A 26,095-nucleotide genomic window follows, 5' to 3' on the forward strand; every position below is an offset into this window, starting at 1 on the left:
ACATACATCACGTTTTTTGTACTGTACTGTCCAGTTTTTGCAGGTATATTGCCTTTCTGTAATCAGCAGAGGGAGCTACCACTTCCTAAATTGAAATGTAATTCTTACCCGTGGTCAAAAGAGGGCTTGCTTCTCCACTTGGGTCCATGAATGCAGAAAACAGACCTCATAACCAAAATGCACCCTTGTCCAAAAAGAGATTAATTGCGTAATCCAGTCGTAACCGCAAAGTGAAATCTTGTAAATGTTGAATGTAAAATCAAAACAGTTAGACACAAATTAACCAATAAATGATAATGGAATTTAAAATTTTATTTCCCTTGGCTAGAAGTGTCCACAATAGAACAATTGGGTACAGTTGGATGTAAACAATTGTTTAGTACATTAATGTATTTTGATATGTTGTATTTAAAGAAACAAAGTTTCAACTTGAAAAAAATGAATAAAATCAGACAAAAATCTGTTGTTAGATTTGAAATGGATGGAAAATATTCTGCAGCGGATACAAGGAGTCGTGCTGTATTTAGTTTTTTTAACATTTTGGGGCGTGTCATGACAAGTGGCGACGTAACGTGAAGTATCGCGCCCCACGAGGACTGGTCACTATGGCAACTGGTGCCCACCCGCTGGGGTGGATCACGAGGACTTGGTCAGTCTGTGTCATTAGTGACCATGTGATGTTTTATCACCACGGCGCCACTTGTGCACCGGGGAAGCGCGGTCGCTTTGGATAAATAACTTTTGTGCCGTTTGGGTTGTTACAAATGTTGGCCATTATTTAGTGTTATCTTGTCATATGTTTTCCCGTTTTTTGTCAGTGTACAAATCAATTAAACCGCGTGTTGACCTTTAATCGAAACCGTCTGTAAGGGTCACAAATCAGCATTGAAAGTGAAGGTCCTCCCGTCTCTCCTCACGGTCCGCCTCCGTCCACCTTTCTCACGCGGGTGTGACATTTTCTGAGCGCCACATAGAAGTTGCATAGCAGCGCGGCGTCATGACGGACCCCAAATTACCGGACTCGTCCGCCGCCCCGGACTCGGCTGCAGAAAAAGAGCCCACGGGGAGAAACGATCAGTACCAACAGACGGACTCCCCCAACCAGCGCCATCAGGCCAGCAACGGCAGTCAGGGAGAGTTGATCAAGATGGACCAGGAGATGAGGATTACCGAGAGTATAGAAGACGGAGGTAAATTTGACACGTGGATGGGTACACGCCCATGTGCGTAAAGGTTAGAAACTTGTGCCAAGTGAAACTCTCGACACTTTTGAGGCAAGCGAGTATACTTGGAGGGGAATGCTCCACTTTGTGTATATACTGTATAATTTGTCAACTATATGGATTATAGAATATTTCATTTAACATTGCACTGTTATAAAATGCTCAGAAAATGTCTGTTCCTTTAAAATCTATAGTGTAGTGAGGCCAAGTAGTTTTCCAAAACAAAAAAGTTTTATTCCTAAAGACTATATTCAATGCCAGTTTTTGCATCGATTGAATATCAACACATGCACATATGTGGGGGAGGAGGCTGAATTGATATGGTTTCAGTGAAATGTATTGAACAAAAATTTTAAAGCAAACAATTCTCAAAGGTTAAATACAATTGTATTGTCCATCCATCCATTTTCTGTACCGCTTCTCCTCACAAGGGCACACCCTGAACTGGTTGCCAGCCAATCGCAGGGAACGTAGAGACAAACATTCACACTCACACCTGTGGGCAATTTGGTGTGCACAATAGGCCTACCATGCATGTTTTTTAGAATGTGCAAGAAGTACCCTGAGGAAACTCACGCAGGCATGGGGGAGAACATGCAAACTCCACACAAGAAGGCCATAGCTGGAATCAAACCCTGCACCTCTGAACTGTGAGACAGATGTGCTAACCGGTGCTCTTGTATATGACAATCAAATACAACTAAACTGTAAACTTTAAAAAAAAGGTACTCTCTTAGAAATTATGCACAGTGATTCTTTCACTTACCATTGAAGGGAGCCTTATAATCATCTTTAAATTGACATATTTAATAATCCGTCCAGAAATCGGTTATTGTGGAATTTATTGTATAAATATTATGGGGAAATGAAAACACTTTTCTTTCTTTTCATTTTATGGAAACATCTACTAAAGATGATGTCATGTCATTGCTGGCCTTAATTGTTAAATTGCATGATAGTGACAAATGAAATGTGTGTGACAATGTCAATCAATGTACAATATAGGTCAAGGTTGCAATCAAGGTGACAATCAAGGTTGCAAAAAGCCTTGCAGGGTGCCATCAGCGTCACAAACAATTGTGCTTCTTGTGTGATATAATGATATAACTGTTAGATAAAAAAAAAAAAAAAAAGTCACCGGCAGCTTGATCATTGTGCCCCGTGATTCTACTTGCAGGTCTTCTGGAGAGCAGCATGCGCCTGAAACCACATGAAGCACAAAGCTATCGCAAGAAGGCATTGTGGGTTTCCTGGGCCTCCATCGGGGCAACCATCATCTTAGCCATCGCTGCCTTCAGTGAGTGGCCGGTTTCTGAAATCTCTCAAAATAACTACAAATTCGAGGGATCCCATAGAAAAGCTGCACCATATTTTCAAAGAAAATGATGTTCAGCGTTGATCGACACTATAAGAAATGTGTATTGAAAATTTATGTAGTTTGCAGTGGTGTAGCACAACAAGGTGTTTCTAAAATGTTTACCCTGTCATGTACTGTTAAGCGAAAAAAAGAATAGAAACACAATTTGACATAATGTAGTGCAGCTCAAATTAAATGGCAATGAATGTTGAGTTTATGGAGATAGCTCATTACGTCTCACACAGCAAAATCTGCAATCTATTCAAAATGAAATAGCGCACATTATCTTACCAGGCACTTTTGCGTAATAGCATTACATTTCCCTCAAGTAGCCCATTCACCCTTTAAAAGTTTAATTAAGGCTTTTTATCTTTTTTATTAACATTTTATTGCTTGTTATGAGTAAATCTAGCAAAAAGAATTATCACAATTCCGTAAACGTATATAGTCGATCTGGGATCAAGTGACAAGTCGTAACCCTCAAGTCTCCACCAAGTCACGGCAAGTCATTTTGTTTTGCACAAGTCAAGTCTGTCCTTTAAGTATTTGTTGTCCATAAAGGAGAAAGACCAATCAGATAGATTTAAATCACATAAAAGCTATTTGTTCATCTGCCATTTAGAAAGTCAAGATCTGGTTTAGCTTTGAAACTAAAGGACTAGTCAGTCAAATCATGGTCCTTTTCTCTGTATGGTAATCAATTAATTTTCCAATCCCATTAAATATACTCAAGCCAACACATCCTAAAGACCAGACAGCCCATTCCAAGAAAAACAATTTGATGTATGCTACAGTTCACTGATGTGTGTTTATTAGGGACGAGCAGCCACCGAGGAGGCGCATGCTACAATACAAAGCTATGTTTTTTGACTCCTCTACATGACACTATTTTATATAAATGGGTTTAAGGAATTTCAAGTCTGTGTTTTGAGCCCAATGTTGAACAGATAGTGCCATCTAGAGGGGTCAAAAAATACAACATCAATAAATACAATCCCCCATTTTTGTCAATGTTATCACTCCTAAATACAATTTAAGAAAAATCACTTCGTTTCATTTGAGTGTCCTTTTGATACCTCCTGCATTTCTTGTAGTGCAGGTTGAAAGTGAGTCTGATCCATGTTGTTGAACAACAGTCCACTTCTTGTCTTGTTATGGTTGCTAGAGGAGAAGGTCATCCGCTCTAACATTTGGCCTCGCGGTCATGTGAAAGTTAAACTACTGGAGCCGTGTGCGGCACGCTAGACTCCGACCGACATTACGTTATCTCATTGGTGTTTTAAAGGGGATCTCTCGTCTTCTTGCCGGCCTATTTCATGTGTGAATTTAGTCTTGTAAAACAGCGTCGGTAAACCCTAACCCGCAGCCAGTTTGGATGTGAGCCAATCACACCATCTGCTACCATTCCTTGACAGATCTTTCTCTGTCAAACATTGCACCGTTCACTCATGGGAAACTTGTCATGTGCAGCGGAGCCGTGTTTACTTAATCACACTGGTCTCTTGTACCTCTTGGCATGTTCACGGGACACCTATAATTCTACCGCCAGTTCTTGCAATGTCTTGTTGCCCTACTTGACAGAATTTTAGCAAGTGGGGGGGAATGCAAGTAAAATTTTAGTGTGTCTATGTTAAAAAGCCTTTGCAACACTGGAGTTAGAGCAATATGGGAAACTGAGCCAGCACGCTTGTCAGATGTGACAAGCATGTAGTAGGAGCCAATTAACTAGTGACAGGTTCAGCCTGTAGACTTCTTGATGCCATTCTTCCTCTCAGCTCCTAATGAAGGAAACAGGAACCATGAAGTGTGGAGGAAGAGATCGACATGACTGAATCCGATCTGCAGCTAATAACATTTCAGGAACATGCATAAGGTCTTAGCCTCCTGGTGGGCAAAGTGTTGGTAGATTTTTTTTAAAAATAAGACAGAGGCCAGGTCATTCAAGTATTTCGATTATTTAAAATGTAAAAAAAATGTCAAATGCATATTGATGAAACAATCATTTGATTAAAAAAAAAAAAAAAAGTTATTTACAATAAATCAACAACAACAAATTCTTTGACGTAATGAATCAATTCAATCTCCATGCACGTACCAATAGGAAAACGTCTGCTGACTTCAAGAGCGCCAGATACAAGTCCTGCATCGGAAAAAGATAATTCTCATTTTTAATTTACAGTTTCATAGTTTGCACACTACACAGTAGTGCAGAACAAAACAGTAATGCAGTATGGTTGACTTGATGACAATTATTTTCCTTAAGACTTTGATCATTAATAGGTAAGCAGGTTGTTGATACTGGCCTGGGTGTGGCAGAAACATTCCTCCGCAATGGTAATGCTCAATATATGATGAAACAATGTGTAGTGAGATTATCAAAGTGAAGGAGAAAATGGAGGGGGGAATAAAAGCTCTTATCGTGCGTAGCTGAAGAGGGGTTGTCAGCACCCTTAGTGTCTCTCACTAAAAATAAACCAGGGAGAAGAGGTACCCCTCCCCACTTTCCATTTGCATCTTCCTTTGTCTCCTATTTTCTCTCAGTCCATTGCAGGTGTGTAAGATGAAACAATTTATCATTCACATGTGATTCCTGAAAATCATTGTGCAGAACATTCTGGGCCAGTGCATTCCGTTTTACAGAAGGATCTAACCATAAAAGAACAAAAAACAAAACAAAACAGGAATTCATTGAAATGCATGTTAAAACTTGTAAACTTAATGATCCTAGGAGCCAAGTTGTCTATGGCTTTAAACCCCTGGCAGGGTCATCCATGGCAAAAGGCTCCTAGCTGAATGGCTCATAAATCCCTTATGATAATAAAAAAATTAAATGTATTGGGAACATCCTCCCAATTCCTGTGTGTAACAAAGCATAAAAACTAGCAAGATCAGATTAGACAGACATTGTCCCAATCGGATTGATTTGTCTCGCATAATTTTGTGTCATTTATGACTTCAAAAAAAAAAAAAAAAGTGTATTTCATCCCATTGTTCTGGTGTTTTTCAGCTGTCTCTATCATGCGACACAGCGCTTCTGCTTTTGGATTTGCTGTAAGTGGCATTTACAAATATCTGAAACACGCACAAATGTTCCTAAATCTTTTTTTTTTTTTTGTCTCTAGTTTGACGCCATGCTGGATGTCCTGTCCTCAGTTATTGTGCTGTGGCGTTACAGCAATGCTGCAGCCGTCCACTCAGCTCATCGGGAATACATGTGAGTCGCGTCATAAATGTGCTTGCGTGTGTGTATAAACACCCCCCCCCCCCCATTACGCCTTTAGGGTTTACAATCTTGCAGATTTATTTTTAGACCAGTTGTAACTCAATTATGTGGTTTAATTCCACTTTCAGTGTAGTTTTTATTCCAACCCAAATGAATGCGTTCATGTAAACGTAGCCAGTTGTTTTTGTCGGAAGAGGTTCCCACTATATTCTTTTGAAATTGAGGTCCTGCAATTAAAAATGTGCATTTTCTCTACCACAGAGCCTGCATAATCCTGGGTGTGATTTTCATCTTGTCATCCTTATGCATAATGGGAAAGGCCATCCATGACCTGGCCACCAAGCTGCTGCCTGAAGTGGTAAGAGCCGACATTTGCAACACAAGTAGCAGATGAAGCAGCACTTTAAATTTTAGCAGCAGATTGGGACTTTAATCCTATCTGAAGATGGAGATCTTCTGCTATAAAACATATGTTATTTATTTAATGGGGGAAAAACACACTGCTGGTTTTCTATTGCAACCCATCTGCTTAATATTTCACCACTTGAATCACACTAGAGTGGAGGCCGGTCATTCCTTACGTCCAGCACAGAAGCGTTACTTCTTGGTAATAAGTAATGCGCATCTTTGTTCGACATTTCTAGAGCAGGTCCTAAGATAAACACATTTGTTAAATGATGGGACATGCGTCTGTGTTAAAAGAAACATATTTTCACCGGGTGATTGTGTTCTTAGCGTGAGCATGTCTTCAAACAGCTTTTCTACCCAATTGCCAGGTCATAGTCACCTCTCGGGTACTGGCAACAAAGACAAACTCAGAAATCTGCATGGAAAAATCGAATTTCACTCAGTGAGCAGAACCAAACTCAGAAATCTGCATGGAAAAATCGAATTTCACTCAGTGAGCAGAACCAAACCATGAGATATTTGTGGAATAGCAGGATTTATACAGCCGCAGGGCACAGAAATCTCTGGCTAAAGATTATCCCCACTTGCTGATGCTCCTTCGATTTAGCTTTTTCAATTCCAGAGGGGATTTTTTTTTTGGTGTCCAAAGTAAATGTCAAAGCATAATTCATATTCTGTGCAGAGCTTCTATGTCACACAGTCTGTTTTTTTTTTCTCTTTTGGGAAGTATTTTTCTCCCTCCCGTGGGCCCAAATGCCAACGCAAGCTTTGTCTGTGTCAACGTGTCAATGTGTCGAATTCCAATGTGCTAAAGGTCACTTTTAGGGCTTGGTTTGGGTTCACGTACAGACTAAGAGCAGCTTACAGTGAAAGCTCTTATAGTGGAATACAATCAAAGAATACGCATAACAATCCTTTTACTACTGTCTGAATTGAAGCTGTAGTGGTTTGCAAAACTGCCTTACGGGTGAGAGGTCAAGGGTTAGAATTTTGGCTCAGGGTCAATCAAATCTCAATAAAATAGTACTTAGTTCAGAACCCTGAGGAATGCCGTAATTTCACTGCAAAGTCAAACTTTCCTTTCCCGCCAGGATGACTTCCTCTTCAGTGTCTCCATTGTCAGCGGAGTGGTCTGCATCTCACTGGCCGTGATCAAGTTCATGCTTGGAAAGGTGCTCACGAGTCGAGCCCTCATCACGGACGGTACGCCAGTCACACTCGGGGAGAGCCGACTGAGGGCATCGCACAGCAAAAGCAAATAAGCTCCTTTGTTTCATTTTGAAGGCTTTAACTCTATGGTGGGGGGCGTCATGGGCTTCTCCATCCTCATCAGCGCAGAAGTGTTTAAGCACGAGCCCATGGTGTGGTACCTAGACGGGACAATAGGTGTCCTCATTGGCCTGATCATCTTTGCTTATGGAGTCAAGTGAGTGTCTTTCACACGGTTTCTGCGTGGCTTTCAAAATGTCTTCACCTTGTTGACCTTTCTATCTGCAGGTTGCTGCTGGATATGATCCCACGAGTGAGACGAACCAGAAATTACGAGCGCTTTGAGTAACGCCACGCTGTCTGGCTCGTAGTGATGTTGACAAGGAGGGAGGGACTGAAAAGAGGAAGGGGCCAGTCAACACAGCACCCCCCCCCCCTCTCTGCAGAATTTGTGTGGCCGATACCTCTCCATTCAATTCTTTAAACTGCATTGAGAATGTTGACTGTTTTAGAACGTAATCTACTCCTATGAGGTTGATCATGACGGCTCCGTATTTGAATAAGATAAGGGGACTTTCCCTAAATTGCTGACCAAGTTGTGGCTGTACACAAAGTGCCACATGTTGTTTTTTCCCCCCCACAGTCATCCAAGAAGCCTGCCTTCCTCTATGTGGCAGTAGAGGCAGTCATGATGGAATTGGGCCACAGAAGGAGTGAAAATGCAACAGGAATGTAAAGAACTGGACTGGTCCGCTGTTTTCAAGGAATTACATTACCATGATGGCATCGATGAATATAACTGACTGCATGCACTCTGCTGTTCAACTTTAAGCTCATTTGGGAGCTTTTGATGAAAAGGCAGTCAAATCTAAATAGTTTATGCTTACATAAGTATTTTGTACACCAAGTGTAAGGGTACAAAATTTATTTCATTGGAACTACATGACAATAATTTCTATCATTCTGCGACCATGTTCCAAATGCAGACATAAAAGATACTTTTGTATGATAATCAACCGGCCGGGCACACCGCAGTTGAGTCATCTGTCCTGATGTAATGTCAAATGATCAACCAGTCTGAGCCCTTTTTTTTTTTCCCACAGAAAAAGAAAAGGTTTATTTAAAAATAAAATCACATCCCTCTTATTGAGAATTGTTAACACAAAGACGCAATTGTGTTTTCCTTTTTGCCAGTGGGAAACATTGTCACTCTGGATGATGCGTGACAGCACCAAAGAATATCAAACAAAACATTGAAGGTCATTTAGACAAAGGACAGATTTGTACATTTGAAATAAAGGTCTGGTATCTCGGCCAATATCCAACGCTTCATTAACAGCGTGCTACACTCAAATTCTCATCAGTTGCTTCTTCAAATTAAAGGACAATCCAGTGATTTATTCTCTTCGGATGGAAAGGCCAATACAAATGCCTAATGGATGTTACGTACTTTTATTTGATGGACCTCATAAAAACAGTGATAAATAACTGTTAGCTGCAGATGTGAAATGCAGATCTACATTTAAGCCACGGTGGTCAATGTAAATGGAGAGACATGTACGTACATGCATTTTTTTTTTTTTTCATAGCAGGCATGGTCAAAAGTATAAGGCAAACTGTAACTCAACTGCACCGGGTGATAACATTACAGCTCACTTCCAGCACCCAGGACAGCTACCTAATACACTGCTTACATTACAAATGTAAAATGTATTGAACTCAAACAAGATTAAAAGCCATTCGGTTCAATTCACTCGAGGAAAGTAGAACACCAGATTCTGGTGTCGAAATCAGAACAAATTCAAGTTGACAATGGCAGGAACTCAACGTTTGGGTCTATTTTTGGCAGGTGACTGAAGCTTGTGATTAGATGGACGCAGGATTGTAAAGGCACATCATGCTCTGTGAAACAGAAACGTATCTGTCGAGAAGGAAACGGATACAATGATTGAATAAAACAAACAAACAAAAACAAAAAAACAGTCTGTTTCTGGACTCGCGTGCAAACCTTGAGAAATCGGCTATGAGCGCCTGCATACTGTCACAGTATAATGAGGCACGTTTGCTGCCGCTGCTGTCCTTTTTAAAAGACAGAAATGAGAAAAATGAAAGGAAATGATAAATTGCCAAACTGTCCTTGAGGGATATCAACCAAAAAATTGAGTATGTATTATTGATCGAACGAACCCAAACACTCCACCTCTAATTACTGCTTAAACCAACAGAAGCATACAATGCCACCCTCTGGTGGTCACAAACGAAAAGACATACACGTTCTGGTATCTTTTAAACTTTCTCTTCATAAATAAGACACGCCTCATATAAATAAAGGTCAAAAGCAAAAAACAAAGATGAACATCAGTATACAAAATAAATAGACATTTTAGAAACCCATATAAACAGTGTACACTGCTAATAATATTTTGTTAACTTAGGCAAATACAAATGTAGTGCACTTTCACCTACAATGATTTGGAGGTGGTTGTTTTCTTTTTTACCTGTTCTTTGAATGCACTGATATCTGCAAGAAAATTGAAATCATTCTGTTGCCATCAGAAGATTTGGAGCTTTTTTGTTTTCAAGGATTAGTGTACAAAACAACATTTCTCCAAGGTTTCCATGTCTAGGAGAAACATTATTTAACATTTCAATCTCTTGCTAGCCTCACCAGCACGGTATCACTGATACAGACCACAGTAATCTACTCCATGTGACATAGTAATAATAAATCTATCCATGATTAACCGTGTTCTAAATCCACCAAGATAAAGTCCAGCTTTCGTGTGACCTGAACAGGATAAGCGATGAAAAATATGAATGAATGAATGAATCATAAAATGACAATAATCATAGTCCTGCCGCAGTTTTACCTTCAGAAACTGGGCTCTCTGTTTCTGAATTAACGGCGTGAAACCATTTCCTACAACCTACTGGCCTTTATATTCAGCATATGCTGTCGGTCCACTTTACATTTTTACATAATAGATATTCTTAAATTAAGTGTGCAATTTGTGTGAGAAAAAAAACAAAAACACTTTCATGGCAAAATATCTGCAACTAGACATTTCAGAAAATGATCATACTTCCAGGATACAAATCTAGATCTCTATACAATAGTTAACTTTCATGACTTTTTGACAGAGATTTATTACAGTGTAAAACTAGCAGTCTGTTTAGTATGCTTGTGGGTGTTCCAGTGTAAATCTACCTAAAGAAAGAACAGATTCTAATTAAGCAGGGAACACGAGTGGAGGATTTTGGGAACACTATGGGGGGGGGGGGCCTGCGAGGGCAGGATAGTTGGCTTGCGTTTCTGCCGAAACTGTAGACAAACGGGACGCCACTCACTGATATGTGCTGCATTTCTTTTAAAGTCCAAGATGACTCCCTTTGTTGATTCAAGTATTTTTATATTGCCGCTGCTCTATTCCCGTCGAGGTGTTTTTCTTTGAGCAGTCGACAAACGAATAAATATGTTGAAAACTCACAGTCCTGTGTTTGTCCAAAATGCTTCCCTCAGAGGAGTCCGGTTGGGTTTCATCAAACACGGCGGCCTTTCTTCCTCTTCTAAGGGTTCGCGCTGCCGCTGCTATAGGCAGGTTTTGCACAGCGCCACCTGGCCCTTCATGTAGTCACGGCAGGGGCAGATGCGCTTTAGAGATTGGTGGGCGCCGGCGCAACTGAAGAGTAGCAGGTCAGATTGAAAGATGCAGTGGCGGCGGCTCTCGCTGTAGGCCGGGACCACTGTGTCTGCGCTCGACTCCACCGTCTGGCAGTCCACGCCGAATCTGTCGGGTGAAAATAAAAACGGAGCCCTCTGGTCAACATCACCGAAAATGTCACAGAAGTCGAATTTGCAGTTTGAAGTTCGTACACCACCTGGCCAAGTCCTTGTCCTTGTTGAGGTGTTGAAAGAAGGACGGCTCGCAGATGAGCTGTTGCTCTTGACACACCTGCTTACAGGAACGCCCTGGTTCGGCCATTTTCATTTGCAACGCATTGAGTGGAGGCCACATCACCTGACCGTGACAGAAGTCCTGAAGACATATGACCAGTGCAATATGCGCCCAATCAATCCATGTGAATTGAAGTTTCTGATTTGCTCAGTAAGATTTCTCACACACGGGAGGCGATTAAAGAATGTACCTGGTTTTCAATGAAGGCATTGACTCTCTGTAGCATGCCCTCACAGGTGAACTCAAATGGCAAATAAGGCTCGATCTGCTCACACAAACACACAAATACAGTACTGGCAATATTACAAGTGTGACAGGGCGGACGGATGCAAAAGGCAGAACGAATGTGTGTGTCTCAACATTTTAGTGGAATCCATTGCATTTTCTGAATTGAATGAAATGAATTGCCACACAATATGTTCTGTTGCTTCATTGTATTAAGATGTTATAGTGGGTTGAAATCAACTGAACTGTACTGCGATTGGGGCTTCTGAACAGGGCAGATGAATAAATGAGGCTTTTGTTATTGCACCAAATCTTCCACAACTCATACAGTGTCCTTGGGTAGGGCGGTGAACGGGAACAGGGACGGTCAAGGACAAGAAGGGATGTATGCCGAGGCAAGCTGAAACCTGGCAGGCTCTGGGATCATAAAGCATATGGGTTGTTCTGTCCAGTGAACAAAGCAGTTGTTCGTAATGTGACAAAGCACAATGAAGCAGTAGCAGCAACTTGATGTAGTATTTTGCATCTCGGGTTGGTCGGTCATTCAAATTAAAAACTGCCAGCATTTTACGTGCTTACCTTCTGGCTGAGGATGGAGCGGATTGCTCTTTCTACTTCGGCGGCATTATCAATATCAACAGTCCACACGTGGGGTTGACCAATATAAACCTCAGCGTAGGGATGCTGAGAGGTCAGCTGTACACGTGGAGGCACAAAAGAGGTTCAAATACATTGGGAAGGACTTCTCCATTTCAAATGGTTCATTTTGAGTCTATATAACGTGTCACCTCTCTCAGGGTGGGCTTTCCTTTGAAGAAGTCGGTGTTCTTGCTGCTTTTTGGCGGTTTGAATTTAGGATTGAGAAATGCACACCCATTGGCGATGGCCTCCAGCGGAGCAGGTCCCTCGTAGGGAAAAGACAGACCCACAAACAACTGCAACAACGACAACATTCGGGTAAGTAGGATTTCCAAATTCAAAATCAGGCTAAAAAGAAGAAAATACGAGTAAATACAAACACCAGCTGGGTCTAAGTTGACACTAACCTAACAACCAGTAAACCAAACACTGATGCAGCGAGGCAGCAGCCAGCTCGCAGCTACTAAAGCGAGAAAATTCACAAGGCGTGTGTGAGAAGCCTGGTGGTGTTTGCGGATAGAAGAAGTTAGTGTGCTAAAATAAACAAGCCACCGATGAAACTAAAAGAAAATTCAGTTGATGCAGGACGAGGTCTTGAAAACGAGCGAAATGCTACGTCAACGTACAGTACTGTGACTTTTACGTCCTCATTTGACTGTGCTGAGCTGGCTACAATTATTTTCATGGATATGGCTTTAGAAACAAATACAAACCAAAAATGAAATTTTTAAAATGTATATTGTAAACATGTTAGTCAGATATTTAATATTCTCAGTTATTTATTCTCAGTCAGATATGTAATATTGTCAGTTAGACCAGCACAGCTTATGTGGTTAGATAATGGAATACAGTGAACCATTGTCTTTCACAGGGGACACATTCCCAACTCATTTGCAATACTTGAAAGTCTGTGCTGCAGCAAGACCACACAGTATAATCACTTGAAAAAAAACTATTTTACCCTTATCTACACTCACACATTTAAACTCGTTTGAACACACCTACATTTTCAAACTTTTCCGCATTATTATTGTCGGAAAAAAAAAATGCAAGCATAAACTGCTCTTCGTTCCCACAAGTCAGGGAATTACTTCAAGTATACTAAAAATATATAAAAGAAATGACCATGTAAATAAATGTTACTGCCAGCTAATCTTGTGTTAAGTGCTCTGTTTTTTTTTAAATTCTGAAATCTATTTCACTGTTCTCAAAGTGTTGACTGCAATCAGAAAATGTTGAATAATTTTTATTCATTTGGTCTTTGTACTATTTTATTCTGCTTGTTGATTGATGTCATTGTTCAGAGAAAAAAATAGTAGTGATAAATATTTTTTGTGTTCTTCTTCAATAGGAAAAGCACTCAAAAATTGACATCAATACGGCCCACACTACATATATACAGTGGGGCAATAGTCAGCCACCAATTGTGCAACACTACATATATACAGTGGGGCAATAGTCAGCCACCAATTGTGCAACTTCTCCCACAATACATGTCCAGGCCCGTCTGAAGTTTGCTAGAGAGCATTTGGATGATTCAGAAGAGGAATAAGAAAATGTCATATGGCATGTCAAACTTCAGACGGGCCTGGACATGTACTGGCGTAAGCAGGGGGAACACGTCTAGCACGCTAGGATTTTAGTCCTTGTAGTTCGTTACTAATAATAGTCTTTGTTACTTTGGTCCCAGCTCTCTGCAGATCATACACAAGGTGTGGTTCTGGAATTTTTGTTCACCGTTCTTGTGATCATTTTGACCCCACGGGATGAGATCCTGGCAACATTTCAGCAGATAGCTGCTTACTAGCAAGTTTCAAACAACAGGTGGCAGCAAAGCACACCACTTCTCTACATGTGAGCTGTGTTGTGTAAGTGCAGGCAAAAGATGATCTTCAACCTTGAGGAACAGGCAACTTCTATTTATAGGGACTACAGAGTTGAGGGGAACAAAGACAGACACCGAGAGAGCTATTGTAGCTGAGAGCATGCTGAAATATTCAAAGGCAAGCTAGCTGGACCCCCACATGATTAGGTCTATAGCACTTAATGATGAATGACTGCGTTTTGTTGTTGTAGAACAATGACGCTGACCTTTAGGATGGAAAATGTCATCGCTTCCTCATCTTATTGTGACATTTGTGCAAAATGTTAAGATGAATGGTGCTAAATTCACCACTCATGGTCACAGACATGTTTTGTGAAGTCACAGCGGTCTTGACCTTTAAGTGAATTTGAATGGCTCCATCCTCATGTAATGAGTTCCACTTGTGCTCACAAATATTAAAACCAGACCAAAATGACAACGGCGTCATCCACAGAGATGTATTTTACACCATGGGAAAGACTGTATATTGAACAGGAGAGAGGTAGAGCTGAGCACGCCCAGAACCTTGAGTAAATATTTAGTGTTGGATGAAAAAAAAAAAAAACACGGACGGACGTTCCCTAAGGAAATTTTCCAGTACAGCTGAATGTTCAACCCCTTGAGGCCAATTAGTTCACGTAGTCTGTTGATTGGTACACAAAAGGTGAGGAAAACACGCCCCTGCAATACCGTTAATTTTCTGTACACCTAATCATAACTTTGACGCTCAGAAATGTTTTTTATCGGTTCATAAAAGACGAGCTAACCTTGGTTTCTCGGAGGAGGAACTGCAAGTCTCGCCCACTCAAGATGCCGTGGTTCCTCACGTAGCTTGGGAGATGGACAGTGCTGGTGCCATGCACGGTGCCGTGAATTTCCATGTAGCTGTGTATGATGTCAAGGTATTTTTTCTTGTCCTAAGACAAACAAAAAAATGTTCATTAGGGACAGGACAACTCAACTCAAATGTTTCTTTTGATTTCATGATGACCGTATTTCTATTACAAAAGATTTGGCTGCAGAAAAAAACGAAATAAAAGCAAGTACATATGTAAAACTGTGCAATGTGACATATTTCCATAATAGCTTAGTTCAGAGCATGTAAAAGATTCATGACAGACTAAAAACATGTACGGTAACCCTCAATAACTTTTGAAATTATTACGGGATGAATGAGGTCAATAACGTATCAGTACAGCGGACACAGTCACCTTCCTGCTGCTACAGACTTGAGCAAGGAAGACAAACATTTACTTTACTACTGTAATGCTAATAAATCAAACACACTCAACAATAAAATAACTGACATCTGCATGATTCACACGCTTCTCTTCACAACTGCTTCTATGGACCAAAGAGGATATGGATCTATTCGTACAATACCCAAGGTGTGATGAATCCTGTTAGAGGATGGCTTTTGTCATCAAGGAAACCTTGATGGTGTGCTTTCCCTTGGTCCAGGACAAAAAAACATGAACTCCCTCCCAATGTGTCCAGTGCGAGACCCAGAAGCCATCATTCTCATCTTTCCTTGCCGTCATTGGAACAGCACCACTCACTAATAAGCTCACGAGAAAGCGATGTGCTTTCCAAGCTGCTTGGTAATTCTAGGCTTGAAGAAGAAACACAATTTTTACAAACTTGGCCGATAAAGACGATTCTGATTCCATAAAGGATAGAATCAGTGCCAAACACAATTGACAAAGTGGTGCTTTCCAAGGATCTAGTGCTAATAGGCATTTTCTCGAGAATTCATCAATGGAGCATTTCTCAGTGTGTGTGCTCTGATGCACTCACAGACAAAGCAGATTGTTGATTGATTACCTATACATAACATAAATAGGCTTCCTTTTTTGCTGAAATCTGCAGTTTCAAATTTGCATATAAGCTGACTAAAAATGGAAGACAGTCTTTCCTAAAAAGTTGCTTCCACTACATTTGATTGCTCTCCTTCCTGTGTGGCTCAGTGCTTGAAGCTTAAATTTCAGGTAGCCACTTGTCAAATTCCCAGTGGGCCAGGCTATCTGATGCCTCCAGCCGCCCAGCTGTAACTAAAGCAGGCAGGTGTGTGTGTAGGCAGGTGTGTGTGTGGATGAGAGAAAGATGAAACAATTAGAAAATGAAATCACTCCACTGTAATCTTTTCATTCGGGGGAGACTTATGTTCTTGTTTGCAGATTGCACCCCATTTGCAGATTGCACCCCATTTGCAGATTGAGAAAAAGAAAAAGCAAGGAGATGCAGAGATATCATGGTTATGATAGCAAAGTCCTCAGAAAAAAAAACCCAGACACAACTTGACCATTCATTCTTATACACAAGCAATATGTAACACGAAACCAGTAAGTGGATCGATTACGGGAGGAATAAAAATAATTGCGTTAGCTAGAGAGGTTGATTGAAGTGGGCCAAATGGAGGAAGACGAGGTGAGGTTAACGATCGTATAAATCAGAGGGGATTGGAAACCCCTAGCTGGAAGAAGAAATGGGAAAGACGGCATCGGCTTTCTGCCAGCTTAGACGAAGCGTGGAATGAACCCAAAGACTTAATACCTTGATCCAACAATCTCCAAACAATGGATTACATTTTGTTCATAATATAATGGAAATAATGCAGAATTACTGTTGACTGCAGAGAGAAGTCCTCTCTATTAAATCTACAGATTGGATTTAGATCAAAAAGTTTAATTCTGGAGTCAATCAGACACACCTCAGGGTACCGCAATGTTTACAGTGGTTGAAGATTTAAGTGTTTTACCCTATTTGAAAACTCTGCTCTCGATGCTTGGGTTTTATCAATAAAGAGATATTCTTACTTCACACTAGGCCTTGAGAAGCTGCAACCAAATAAGAGGTCTTGTGTTAAAAGGTCACTTGGTTTGTTAAGATGCATTTGATTGAAATAATTCGATTTCAGCAAATCCAAACTTCAAATGCGGAGATGAACATGACTCTTTTCAGTTCTTTACAAACTGTGAAAAACAGTGCCATGCATAATTTGGAAAGACACTACTTGCCAGTTTTATATATATATATTTTACATTGAATAAAAAGGAAGAACATTGTACAATTTCATAGTTAATCGCAGAAACTACCACACTGAAATTAGACGAGAAACTGTTGTGGACAAAAATGTTGCGCTTGGTTGGAATGGCCACCTAAAGCTGAGAACACACTATGAGTTTAAACAAACATATATAGAAAAATAGATTATAGATCAGGGGGAGGCAAGTCCATTCCTCAGGGGGCCCTTTATATAAACTGCCATTCCCAATCCAATTAAATTAAATTTCATCAATCATAACACACATTCCAAGCAGATGTATGTCAAAAATTTGAAATATGGACAAATACTTGCATGCGTAAAATCCCCTAATATATTTCAATTTTCATAATATATTTCATGTAGTTGCATGTCATATAAAAGATCCACTATTCAATAACAAAGGGGTTGAAGCATGAAACACGTCATGCTGAAATAAGTAGGGGTCGTCCTTAATAAAGATGTTACTTGGGTGGCACCAGATGTTGCTCCAAAACTGGGACATAAATTTGAGCATTAATGCTGTCCTCACAGATGTGCAAGTCATTCATCCCATGGGCACAAACAAACCGCCGATACTATCACAGATTCCGGGTTTGAATTGTGATAATAACAATGGTCCGTTTTATCTTTGGTCGAGAGGAAAAACCTCCATTATTTCCAAAAACAATGTAATTTTTTTTTTTTAAATTGTAGACTCTTCAATATACTTTCCATTACAATTCTAACCATGTTGTTCCCACATAGCACATGTAAACTTGAACCTATGGTTCATGTTGCAAATGAGAGTCAACATTTGCCATCATCCTTTCACAAATGTCCACTAAAATAATGTCATGCATCAGCAACATTATCTTGCAGATAAAAAAAAAAGTGTTCAAGTAAACTCATAAAGCAATCATAAAACAAGGGATGAGGCAGACTGTTGTCTGTTTATGCACCCGTGAGAGGCTTGCATATGCCGACTTTATTGAGCGTATATGTGCCTGTAAACTAGCTCAGTGTCTTTCTCTGTGTCGTCTGATCTGCTGCCAAGGGCCTGAAGCTCTCCTTCACACTCCCCCTTACATTCCTGGTCTTATCATGCTCCTTCTGCCTTATCAGAAGGGTTAATTAGAAACTAAAACGGTAGAAAGAGGGATGGAAAACGTCTCAGTCGCTATAATGATTGGATGAGTGGGTTGCATTTTGCATAGAAAAATCGTAGTCCACCTATTAAAAAAAAAAAAACATGTATATGCATACACAGACTGGAGATGGCTTTTGAATGATATTTTTCAATTACTTAGAATGGGCTTCTTTTTTAAAAGAAAAAAAAAAAGATTGAGGTATCGATGCTACAGATAAAGCTCATCTTTTGTGTTTCCTTTCCAATACTTTCACTGGGTTTCCATGGAAACCGCTCTTTTCAGATGTCACTCCATTTTGTTTCAGGTTTGAAAACAGTTAGTCAATCCTGAGGTGAACATACCTAAACATTAAGATGAAGTCAAAATAGAGATTAGAGAGAAAATAGCCTACATTTCTGTATACAAAGCTAGAGAACAACTTGTATCACAAAACATCTATTTAGCATCTCATTTGACTTTTAGTATAGTGATCATTGTAATTTGAGGGAATAACGGTAAATCATAAGTATTTATTGAGATGCATTACAATTGTATTGTTGTTAGTGGTCCTAAATTATTTACTGTAAGGGCTTAATGCAAAAGAAAATACAATAGAGTCTCTAATCATGGTTCTACACTACCGGGGCAAAAATATTGTGCCTCACCCAATTATTCCCATTTTTTTTGTTGTTGTCTCAAATACATACATGGCATCCGGCGGAGATTTTGAAAAGGTTATACCCAGTTCTTCCCGTAATAAGCCTTAAAATATTATCGGGCTGACTTCCTTTTCCATCCTCAAATAAGAAAGCACTTGGTCCACTTTCAATTTACAAATAATCATTTGAAAGTGATAATCTTCTGACATGAACTCCCCCAACATGAACAAAGTGACGGGAGGAAAGACAGACCAATTTAAAAGATTGCGGGAGGGAAACAAAGCAAGCCAGTCGGCTACTAGTTATCAGTCGGCCCCACAAATGGCCCTTTAATTAAAAACGGGAGGTAATGAACACACTAGGGAGTGTGATTAGCAGCTAATGCCTCATGCTGTGAACTGGTGGGTCTCCCCGGTCAGCCTTTTGAAAGTTAGAATGAATGGAATACTGCTGCGTGAGGAAGTCAGACACCATTGACCTCTATGGAAATCAACAGGGTTTTTATTTCTGTTGATAATTTTGGATTTGGCTTCTCAGTACTGGAGGCTGGTCCCAGATGAGAATACAGTCTTGCACGTTGCTTTCGGTTCATCTGAAAGTCTGTGATTCACTTGCAAAGGGAGTTGGGCACATTGAGCAGGGAGAGCTTGTCTTGGATTAGAACTGGGAGGATGGAGTTAAAGGGCTGAGCTGAAGTCCATAAACAGGATCCTGGCATAGTTTCCAGAGGAGTCTAAATGAGATGTGGACGGCCAGGTTGATTGCATTGTCTACTGTGTGATTGACTTGAGTTTTAGGAGGACAATGTGGTCAACTTCATGACTACACTGATGTCTGCAACTGTGATACAGTTTAAGTCTTGAAACGCAGGGCCATTCTCACTCAAATGACCTTTTTTCACATCCATTTATATGTAAACATTGTTAAAACGTGCTAGCCTGCATTTTCCATACTGCAGAATATATGCATTGGACGACTTACGCAAGGTTAAAATGTATATCTTCAGATACCAGGTTGGCTCAAGTAGAATGAAACTGTTAAGCCTTCCAAATCAATGAATTAATTTAGGTCCAAAACAAATCTTTTATCCATTAGGCAAATAATGAATATGACTGTTCCACTTTTAAACTGTGTGTGAGACCTCACTCGGACCTAGCAGTAATCCTGCTAGCCACAATGTACGAATCTGTCCAAGCCTCCTCATCGTTTTCGTTGGACATAGTAATACTTTGCTCTCTATGCTGCAGTGTGAGCATGAATTTGAATATATTACAAATCCACAGAGAGGTTGAAAAGCAGAATTGGGTCTTCTTCACTATCGCTATTTAGTTGTCTGCAAGTTTTACCCATGCTTGTCCTAAAGAGTTTAAAGCACTTAATGATCTGGAAATTGGTTTCTCTAGGTTTGTGGGGTTGTTCTTCATATAAAATTAAGCAGTTATCGGTGATGTGTTAAGGATGAGTTGTCCTACCTTCCAGAAGTTGTCAACCTTGCCGTAGACGAGAGACTGATTTTGTCTCTTGACGTCATCAATGTGTTTGATGTCGCTGGCATTAAGGTGTTGCTCCACTACAAAGCCCAGGAAGCTGTTGTCTGGAGTGTGAGCTGGAAAGGAGAAAAGCAAGGATTTATTTTTATACAAACTAAAAGAGTTTTTCATTATTCATTGTTTTGCCTTAAATCAGAAGCTTTACGGCACTTTGAGTATTCCAAGGATAAAGATGACAGAACAATATCCCTCGGTATTTTTACACACATTTTACTCCTAATAAGAACCAAATTTTTGTATGACAAGTTGGCAAAGAAAGATAAAGGTCTGCACAGCACTACTCTTCCTGAATGCCGGCATTTTGGACCCTCTATGATGGTTTGTTTTTGAACAGACTTGTGATACTAAGGTAACTAAAACCCAGACTGCATCCAGTTTATGGGTGTACTTTGCTTTTCGCTCAAAGAGGACAAGTGGTATAGAAAATAGATGATTCAGTTGGAAATTAAAAAAGGATAGCCCAAGAAAAATAAAATATAATTTGTTCTTGAAAGAGAGCAAAAAAATGAAAAGTGTCTGGGATAGTTATCGTGTGTCTTTGTGGCAACCTAATACTGTGGTCAGACCAAATGCAAGCTAAACATTTCTGTCGGCCTGTTTCCATATATAGGCAATACAGTTTGCACGGTCAGGCGCAGTTGCGTGTCTTTTGAAGCAAAAAAGCTCCTATTTTGCTGAGGTGGGCTAAAGTGAACATTTGGAGGCGGCGACAAATCTGAGACTATATCACTGCAAAGAGCTCAGAAGTATACAACACAGCCAGTTTCCAATACAGGCCATAGGTCACAATCATAGGTCACCACATTGACTTGCAATATCTGTTTCTGTCAGAGAACCCCCTCCTCTTTTCCACTTAAAGCAACCCTGATGTAGTCACTCCTGTCAACAAACACGTGAGCCATGCGGCACTTTGCAATATTTCTTGTTCGGTCTGAACCTAGCATTATGGTGTTGCTGTGGTCTAAGTTCACTTACCAGAAGGCCAATTTTGGTTGGCCTTTCCAAAGGAAATTGGTTTTGCAGAGAAAATAATCATGTTGGAACCTGTTCACGTTAAAACACCTACTCTAAATCTCAAATGTATCTTAACTGATGTCCATCATTTAAATAGATATGTTTTGAGATTAATAATATGTTTCTACTAAGCGTTTCACTTGTACAATGTGATCGTTGGATATTTCTCGTAAACTGTGATGCAGTCTGTTTTAACTCAGGAGTCTGACACACTTTCCTGTCTGGACATATTGACTAAGTGCCATACACGTGCTACTACTACGATGAAAGGTTGTCTTCACGCTGCAAGTGATTACAAATGTCAGAAGTTGGCATGCAGTATGTTCGCGGATCAGATTTGGTTCAGTTTGCTTTTGCACTGCCAAGCAATGCTGCGCACAGTGGAGGCTTTTGTCTGCTCTGTCGTTTGATTTCAGGAACTTTGTGTCACATGTGAGGGTTAAAGCATAGGAAGTTAAAAGCAGGTAAGACCTGTCAAGCATTTCTAATTTACTGTTTATGAGTTAACATAAATGTATTTGTTATCTGTAAAAGGTTCTCCACCAGGTTGTAGGTTTAAACAACACAGGGGTCAAAAGGGCCAATTGGAAATTCTTCAACTTTAATTTATTGAAAAAAGCGTTTTTTTTTTTTTGTTCCAAGCAATTACAGTGGACTCCCCCTATATCGTGCTTACTGTCAGTCAAACCATCCAGCAACCACTCATTCTCGGCAGCCTGATCAATATTTTCAAGCTGATGTAATGCCTCCTCAGCTGTTTACATTTTTCTTTTTATAGACCACGGTGACACCCAGCGGGTCTTACAAAAAAAAAAAAAAAAAAGCCAATGCTGATTTACAGTGAAATGAAATAGACTTATGAGATTGACAGTCATGTAATCACGACAAGTCGCAAATATTTTGAAATTCAGAGAAATTGCCATTGATTTGACAAATACTAAAGTAGATTTTGGGGTGAGCCACTCATATTCCCAGTAGAATAAAACAGCTCTCTATATTCAGGGCCAAAATAACAGAAATCTGTCGTAACATGACAATTTTTGAAGCAGTTACTTGAAGATCAAAGTGATAAGTCTGGACCTTGACCCAGCACAAAAGAGGGAAAAATGTTTTGCTTTTGAATGATTAACTGTGGCACAGTAGCCGACTGGTTAACACATTCACCTGACCTTCAGAGGTCATGAGTTCAAGTCCAAGCTCCAACCTTCCTGTGTGAAGTTTGAAAATATGGCCTGTGCTCTGTTTTCTCTGGGCACTGTGGCTTCCTTTCATATTCCAAAAACATGGTAGGTTAACTGAAGACTGAATTATCCCTAGGTGTGAATGTGAGAGTGAATGGTTGTCTCTGTATGTGGCCAGTAATTGGCTGCCAACCAGTCCACCACCTCTCGCCCAAGGTTTGCTGGAATATGCTCCAGGACACGCTAGTGAGTTTGAGCACTCCAGAAAATGGAAAAATGATTGACTGAATTATCTACATTTGAAATGAAATATGAAAAGAACTATATTGCTATTTTTTTATTCTTATTTATTGCACCCAGAAGGAATGTGGGTACAACCAGTACAAGCTAATCCTTGTGCAATGCGGAAATGCACGCGCTAATCAGTGCTGACCGCTGCCAACTTGTTACCAGCTGAATAGGGCGGGTATTTAAACCCTGCAAGCCCATCAGTCCGCGATGTTTCGTCTGCCTCGATATACGTATGCCTGCCACTTGGTTCTGTTATGCCATGAATCTAAGTGCAGTTTTGTCCGTTATGTACACCATTTTCGAATTTCTGTATGCATCCCAGCCTTCTTTTAGCCATTTAGAGAGTTATCAGAATTGTTGTGTTGAGGGATTCATAGTGTGTGGTTTTCTTTCGACTTACGAAACATGGTGTTAAACTGCTGAGGGTTGAGGTTCCACTTCCCCCATGGTGTCTTGTGACCTTTGGACTGGGCATAATGGGCGTGATTGAACTCTGGTTCTGTTCCAAAGGAATCCAACACCCTCAACATGCACCTGCAGAGGGGACAAAAATAGTTTTAGTGCACAGAAACAAAGACTAAAACAGTTATATAAACAAGTTATATAACAAAACGGCTGATGTTGTTAAGCTTTCTCTTTGTCAGTTCGAGGGTAGATATTATGACGTAATGTCAATGTTTCTAGTTCCACACCCAATTTGAAGTACTTCAATGGCATTTGTTCCAACACATTTTTTCTCATTCAAGCTATTTAACAAGCATTACAGGCCGAGTAGTAAATGGACAAACGCGCTGTATAAGAAGTTGGATGATTCTCCACGAATGGTCGGAAATACTTAAAAAATTAGTACAGTAAATACAATGTGAGGCATACTCTTAAGTTTTAACACCAAAAGTGTAAATGACAAGTTTGAAATTACTATATCTGTCAATATTTAGTTATGGTTCCTAATATTCAAATTGATGGACAATCACTGATAAAAATCGAAACCCAAATAAGCATGGAGACGAGCTCAGTTTTGTCAAGATTCATTTTGTTGTCGTAACCACTGAGTGTGAACAATTATTTTACTGGTTGAAATGACTAAATGGATCAAGGGAGCAACATTTACAATCATAAATCCAAAAACATCCGCAATCTTCATAGGAACACTATAGAATTTTATCTACATTTGTTACACCGGGCATTTGCAATCACGTTGAGTGCTTGGAGATAAATAGCAGAGGAAATAATAGAGTGAACAACAGCTGGAGCTTAGATAACATCTGGACTTTAGATTACGCCTTACTCTGACAAAAGGAACGGATATAAATGGTGCTTTCTCAAAGTGAAATAAAAAAAGCTGGTGACAAAGAGGAGGAAACACGGGGGCATTACTTCCCCCGATTTACTGCTGCTTTTTTTTTTTCTGTCAGCGCGAGCTGATGAGTGCTACTTCAAAACAAAACAACAGGAAACAGAATTGACAAGCATACCAACAAGCCTTTTGGTTTGCTTTGTAATGTATGAGAAGACAATAGACCCATTGTCTCCACTACAGCCTGTCGTAAGTAGGTCGAAAATGTATCTTTTCTTTATTTCGTTTTAAGGTAGTGAGGGCTTATGTAGTGGTTTGCTGCTGGCTAGCCCTGAATCCAAATGAAAATAAGAGAGCCCTTGTAAAGAGTAAAAAGCATTGATTGTTAAGTTACTCTTGGAGTTACACTTCATCACCAAGCTGCTAAATTGCACTTATCAATTAGTGTAATGATCCAAGCATGTTGCAAATGGTGCTGACATTGCTAAGCACAAATTGCACCCCCCATTTGAGAACAAGCTCTGAACGGCTTGCTTACAGACAAATCTTTGGAAAAAGGAATCTTAAAAAGAGATTTCTTTAGTTGGACAGTCTCACGTTTGAAGGAGAAGTCAAGGCAACAATTTTCCTTACAGTTTATAGTAATATGTTCTCAGCGCATGCGCCGTAGTCTCATTAATATTGCATTTGTGGAATGAATTAAGCATGTTATTGTCGATAAATATCAAATTTGTTTACTTGATTTTCATTTTAATGGCTGCAGAGATCCAACGATTACAGTAATTAGCAGGAAAAGCAAATTTTGCTTATGTCTTGCTAGAATAAAACATCCTCAAAACCTACAAAACATGAAGCTGCAGTTTCAAGGCCAGTTATAAGAACATTCTAAAAAGAATCACGCAGTTCTCAGTAACGGCCACTCGTCACTGAGCTGCAGTAAGACGATGCTACCAAAATATTGCCGCTTGCAATGTGGAGGTAGAGATGAATTAGCGTGACCAAATGCTGAATGTGTGAGTGTGTGTTTTGCCAACAAAGACAAATTCTGTGACTTGCAAGCGGGCGTTTGGGTAGCATTTCTTTCAGAAAAGGCCAGCGACACGAGCAGGTGTGCAATGAGTGAAAACAAAGCGAATCAGTTTGAAGAATTGCCATTTATATAAGTCGTGGGGCGTGCGGCACAAGTAACATGTTTACTTTGGACACTGATGTGATTGCCCTGGTTTAAATCTAATTGCGCAATAGCACCCCTATTTTTCATGGGTATAAATAGCTGGGTGGGCAGCAGTGATATAAAAAAATATATAAATCTACTTACTGATAGTGGACCCATGAAGGTCCAAGCGTTTTCTTAAACTGGGTGAGCCCCACAATATCAATGTAGATGAGCTCAACAACCTTGTCACCTTGAGTAGGGCAACTGGACTTATTCCCCATCACTCGCCGCATGATCCTGGAGAGAAAGGTTTGCAGCCATTTAGCAGTAACTGTTGGATACTTTATTTGACAGAAAAATACAAAGAAATGTCTCCCTAAGTGTACTTTGGTGTACTTACTCTTTGAGCTCAGCCAGGGAGGCAGAGATGCGGACATCGTGACCTAGCAGGTAAAGTGTGGTTATGAGGTCACTCCACTGGACCAACTCCCCCAGGGGGCCACCACTGAAGGCATTTTCTGCAATTTTGAAACCTGACTCCTTTGTCAACAGACCCAAGTGCACCAGAACCTGATAGAAAAAAAAAAGAAAGTCATCCAAGGGTACAATGTCAGGACACAACACTCCAGGGAAGATGTATAGGGAGCCCTTAGCTAGGTACAAACTGCATCTTGTGCACCAGCTCGGCCAT

General features: G+C 40.2%; 2 protein-coding genes across 2 annotated transcripts in view; one reads left to right on the forward strand and one right to left on the reverse strand.

The window, feature by feature from the left end:
* Positions 1-640: 640 nt before the first annotated feature.
* On the forward strand, positions 641-8,734 carry LOC147062559 (transmembrane protein 163a). The gene is made up of 8 exons (XM_085915931.1): positions 641-1,190; positions 2,401-2,520; positions 5,588-5,631; positions 5,703-5,794; positions 6,065-6,161; positions 7,303-7,414; positions 7,496-7,637; positions 7,709-8,734. Exons 1-8 carry the CDS (start codon positions 998-1,000, stop codon positions 7,767-7,769), a joined length of 861 nt encoding a protein of 286 aa, XP_085772057.1. The 5' UTR covers positions 641-997; the 3' UTR covers positions 7,770-8,734.
* The window catches only part of mgat5 (alpha-1,6-mannosylglycoprotein 6-beta-N-acetylglucosaminyltransferase), a 28,776-nt gene continuing 11,044 nt past the window's right edge, over positions 8,364-26,095 (reverse strand). The window contains exons 8-17 of the mRNA XM_085915918.1: positions 25,805-25,974; positions 25,567-25,701; positions 23,352-23,485; positions 20,388-20,521; positions 14,872-15,021; positions 12,390-12,536; positions 12,181-12,297; positions 11,567-11,641; positions 11,300-11,457; positions 8,364-11,208 (exon numbers count right to left, since the gene is read on the reverse strand). Of these exons, the coding sequence (XP_085772044.1) occupies positions 11,010-11,208; positions 11,300-11,457; positions 11,567-11,641; positions 12,181-12,297; positions 12,390-12,536; positions 14,872-15,021; positions 20,388-20,521; positions 23,352-23,485; positions 25,567-25,701; positions 25,805-25,974 (1,419 nt within the window). The 3' untranslated portion in view covers positions 8,364-11,009. The remainder of the gene's footprint in view (positions 11,209-11,299; positions 11,458-11,566; positions 11,642-12,180; positions 12,298-12,389; positions 12,537-14,871; positions 15,022-20,387; positions 20,522-23,351; positions 23,486-25,566; positions 25,702-25,804; positions 25,975-26,095) is intronic.

Source organism: Syngnathus leptorhynchus, chromosome 1 (assembly GCF_054491065.1).
Source record: "Syngnathus leptorhynchus isolate UIUO chromosome 1, UIUO_Slep, whole genome shotgun sequence".
NCBI lineage: Eukaryota > Metazoa > Chordata > Actinopteri > Syngnathiformes > Syngnathidae > Syngnathus > Syngnathus leptorhynchus.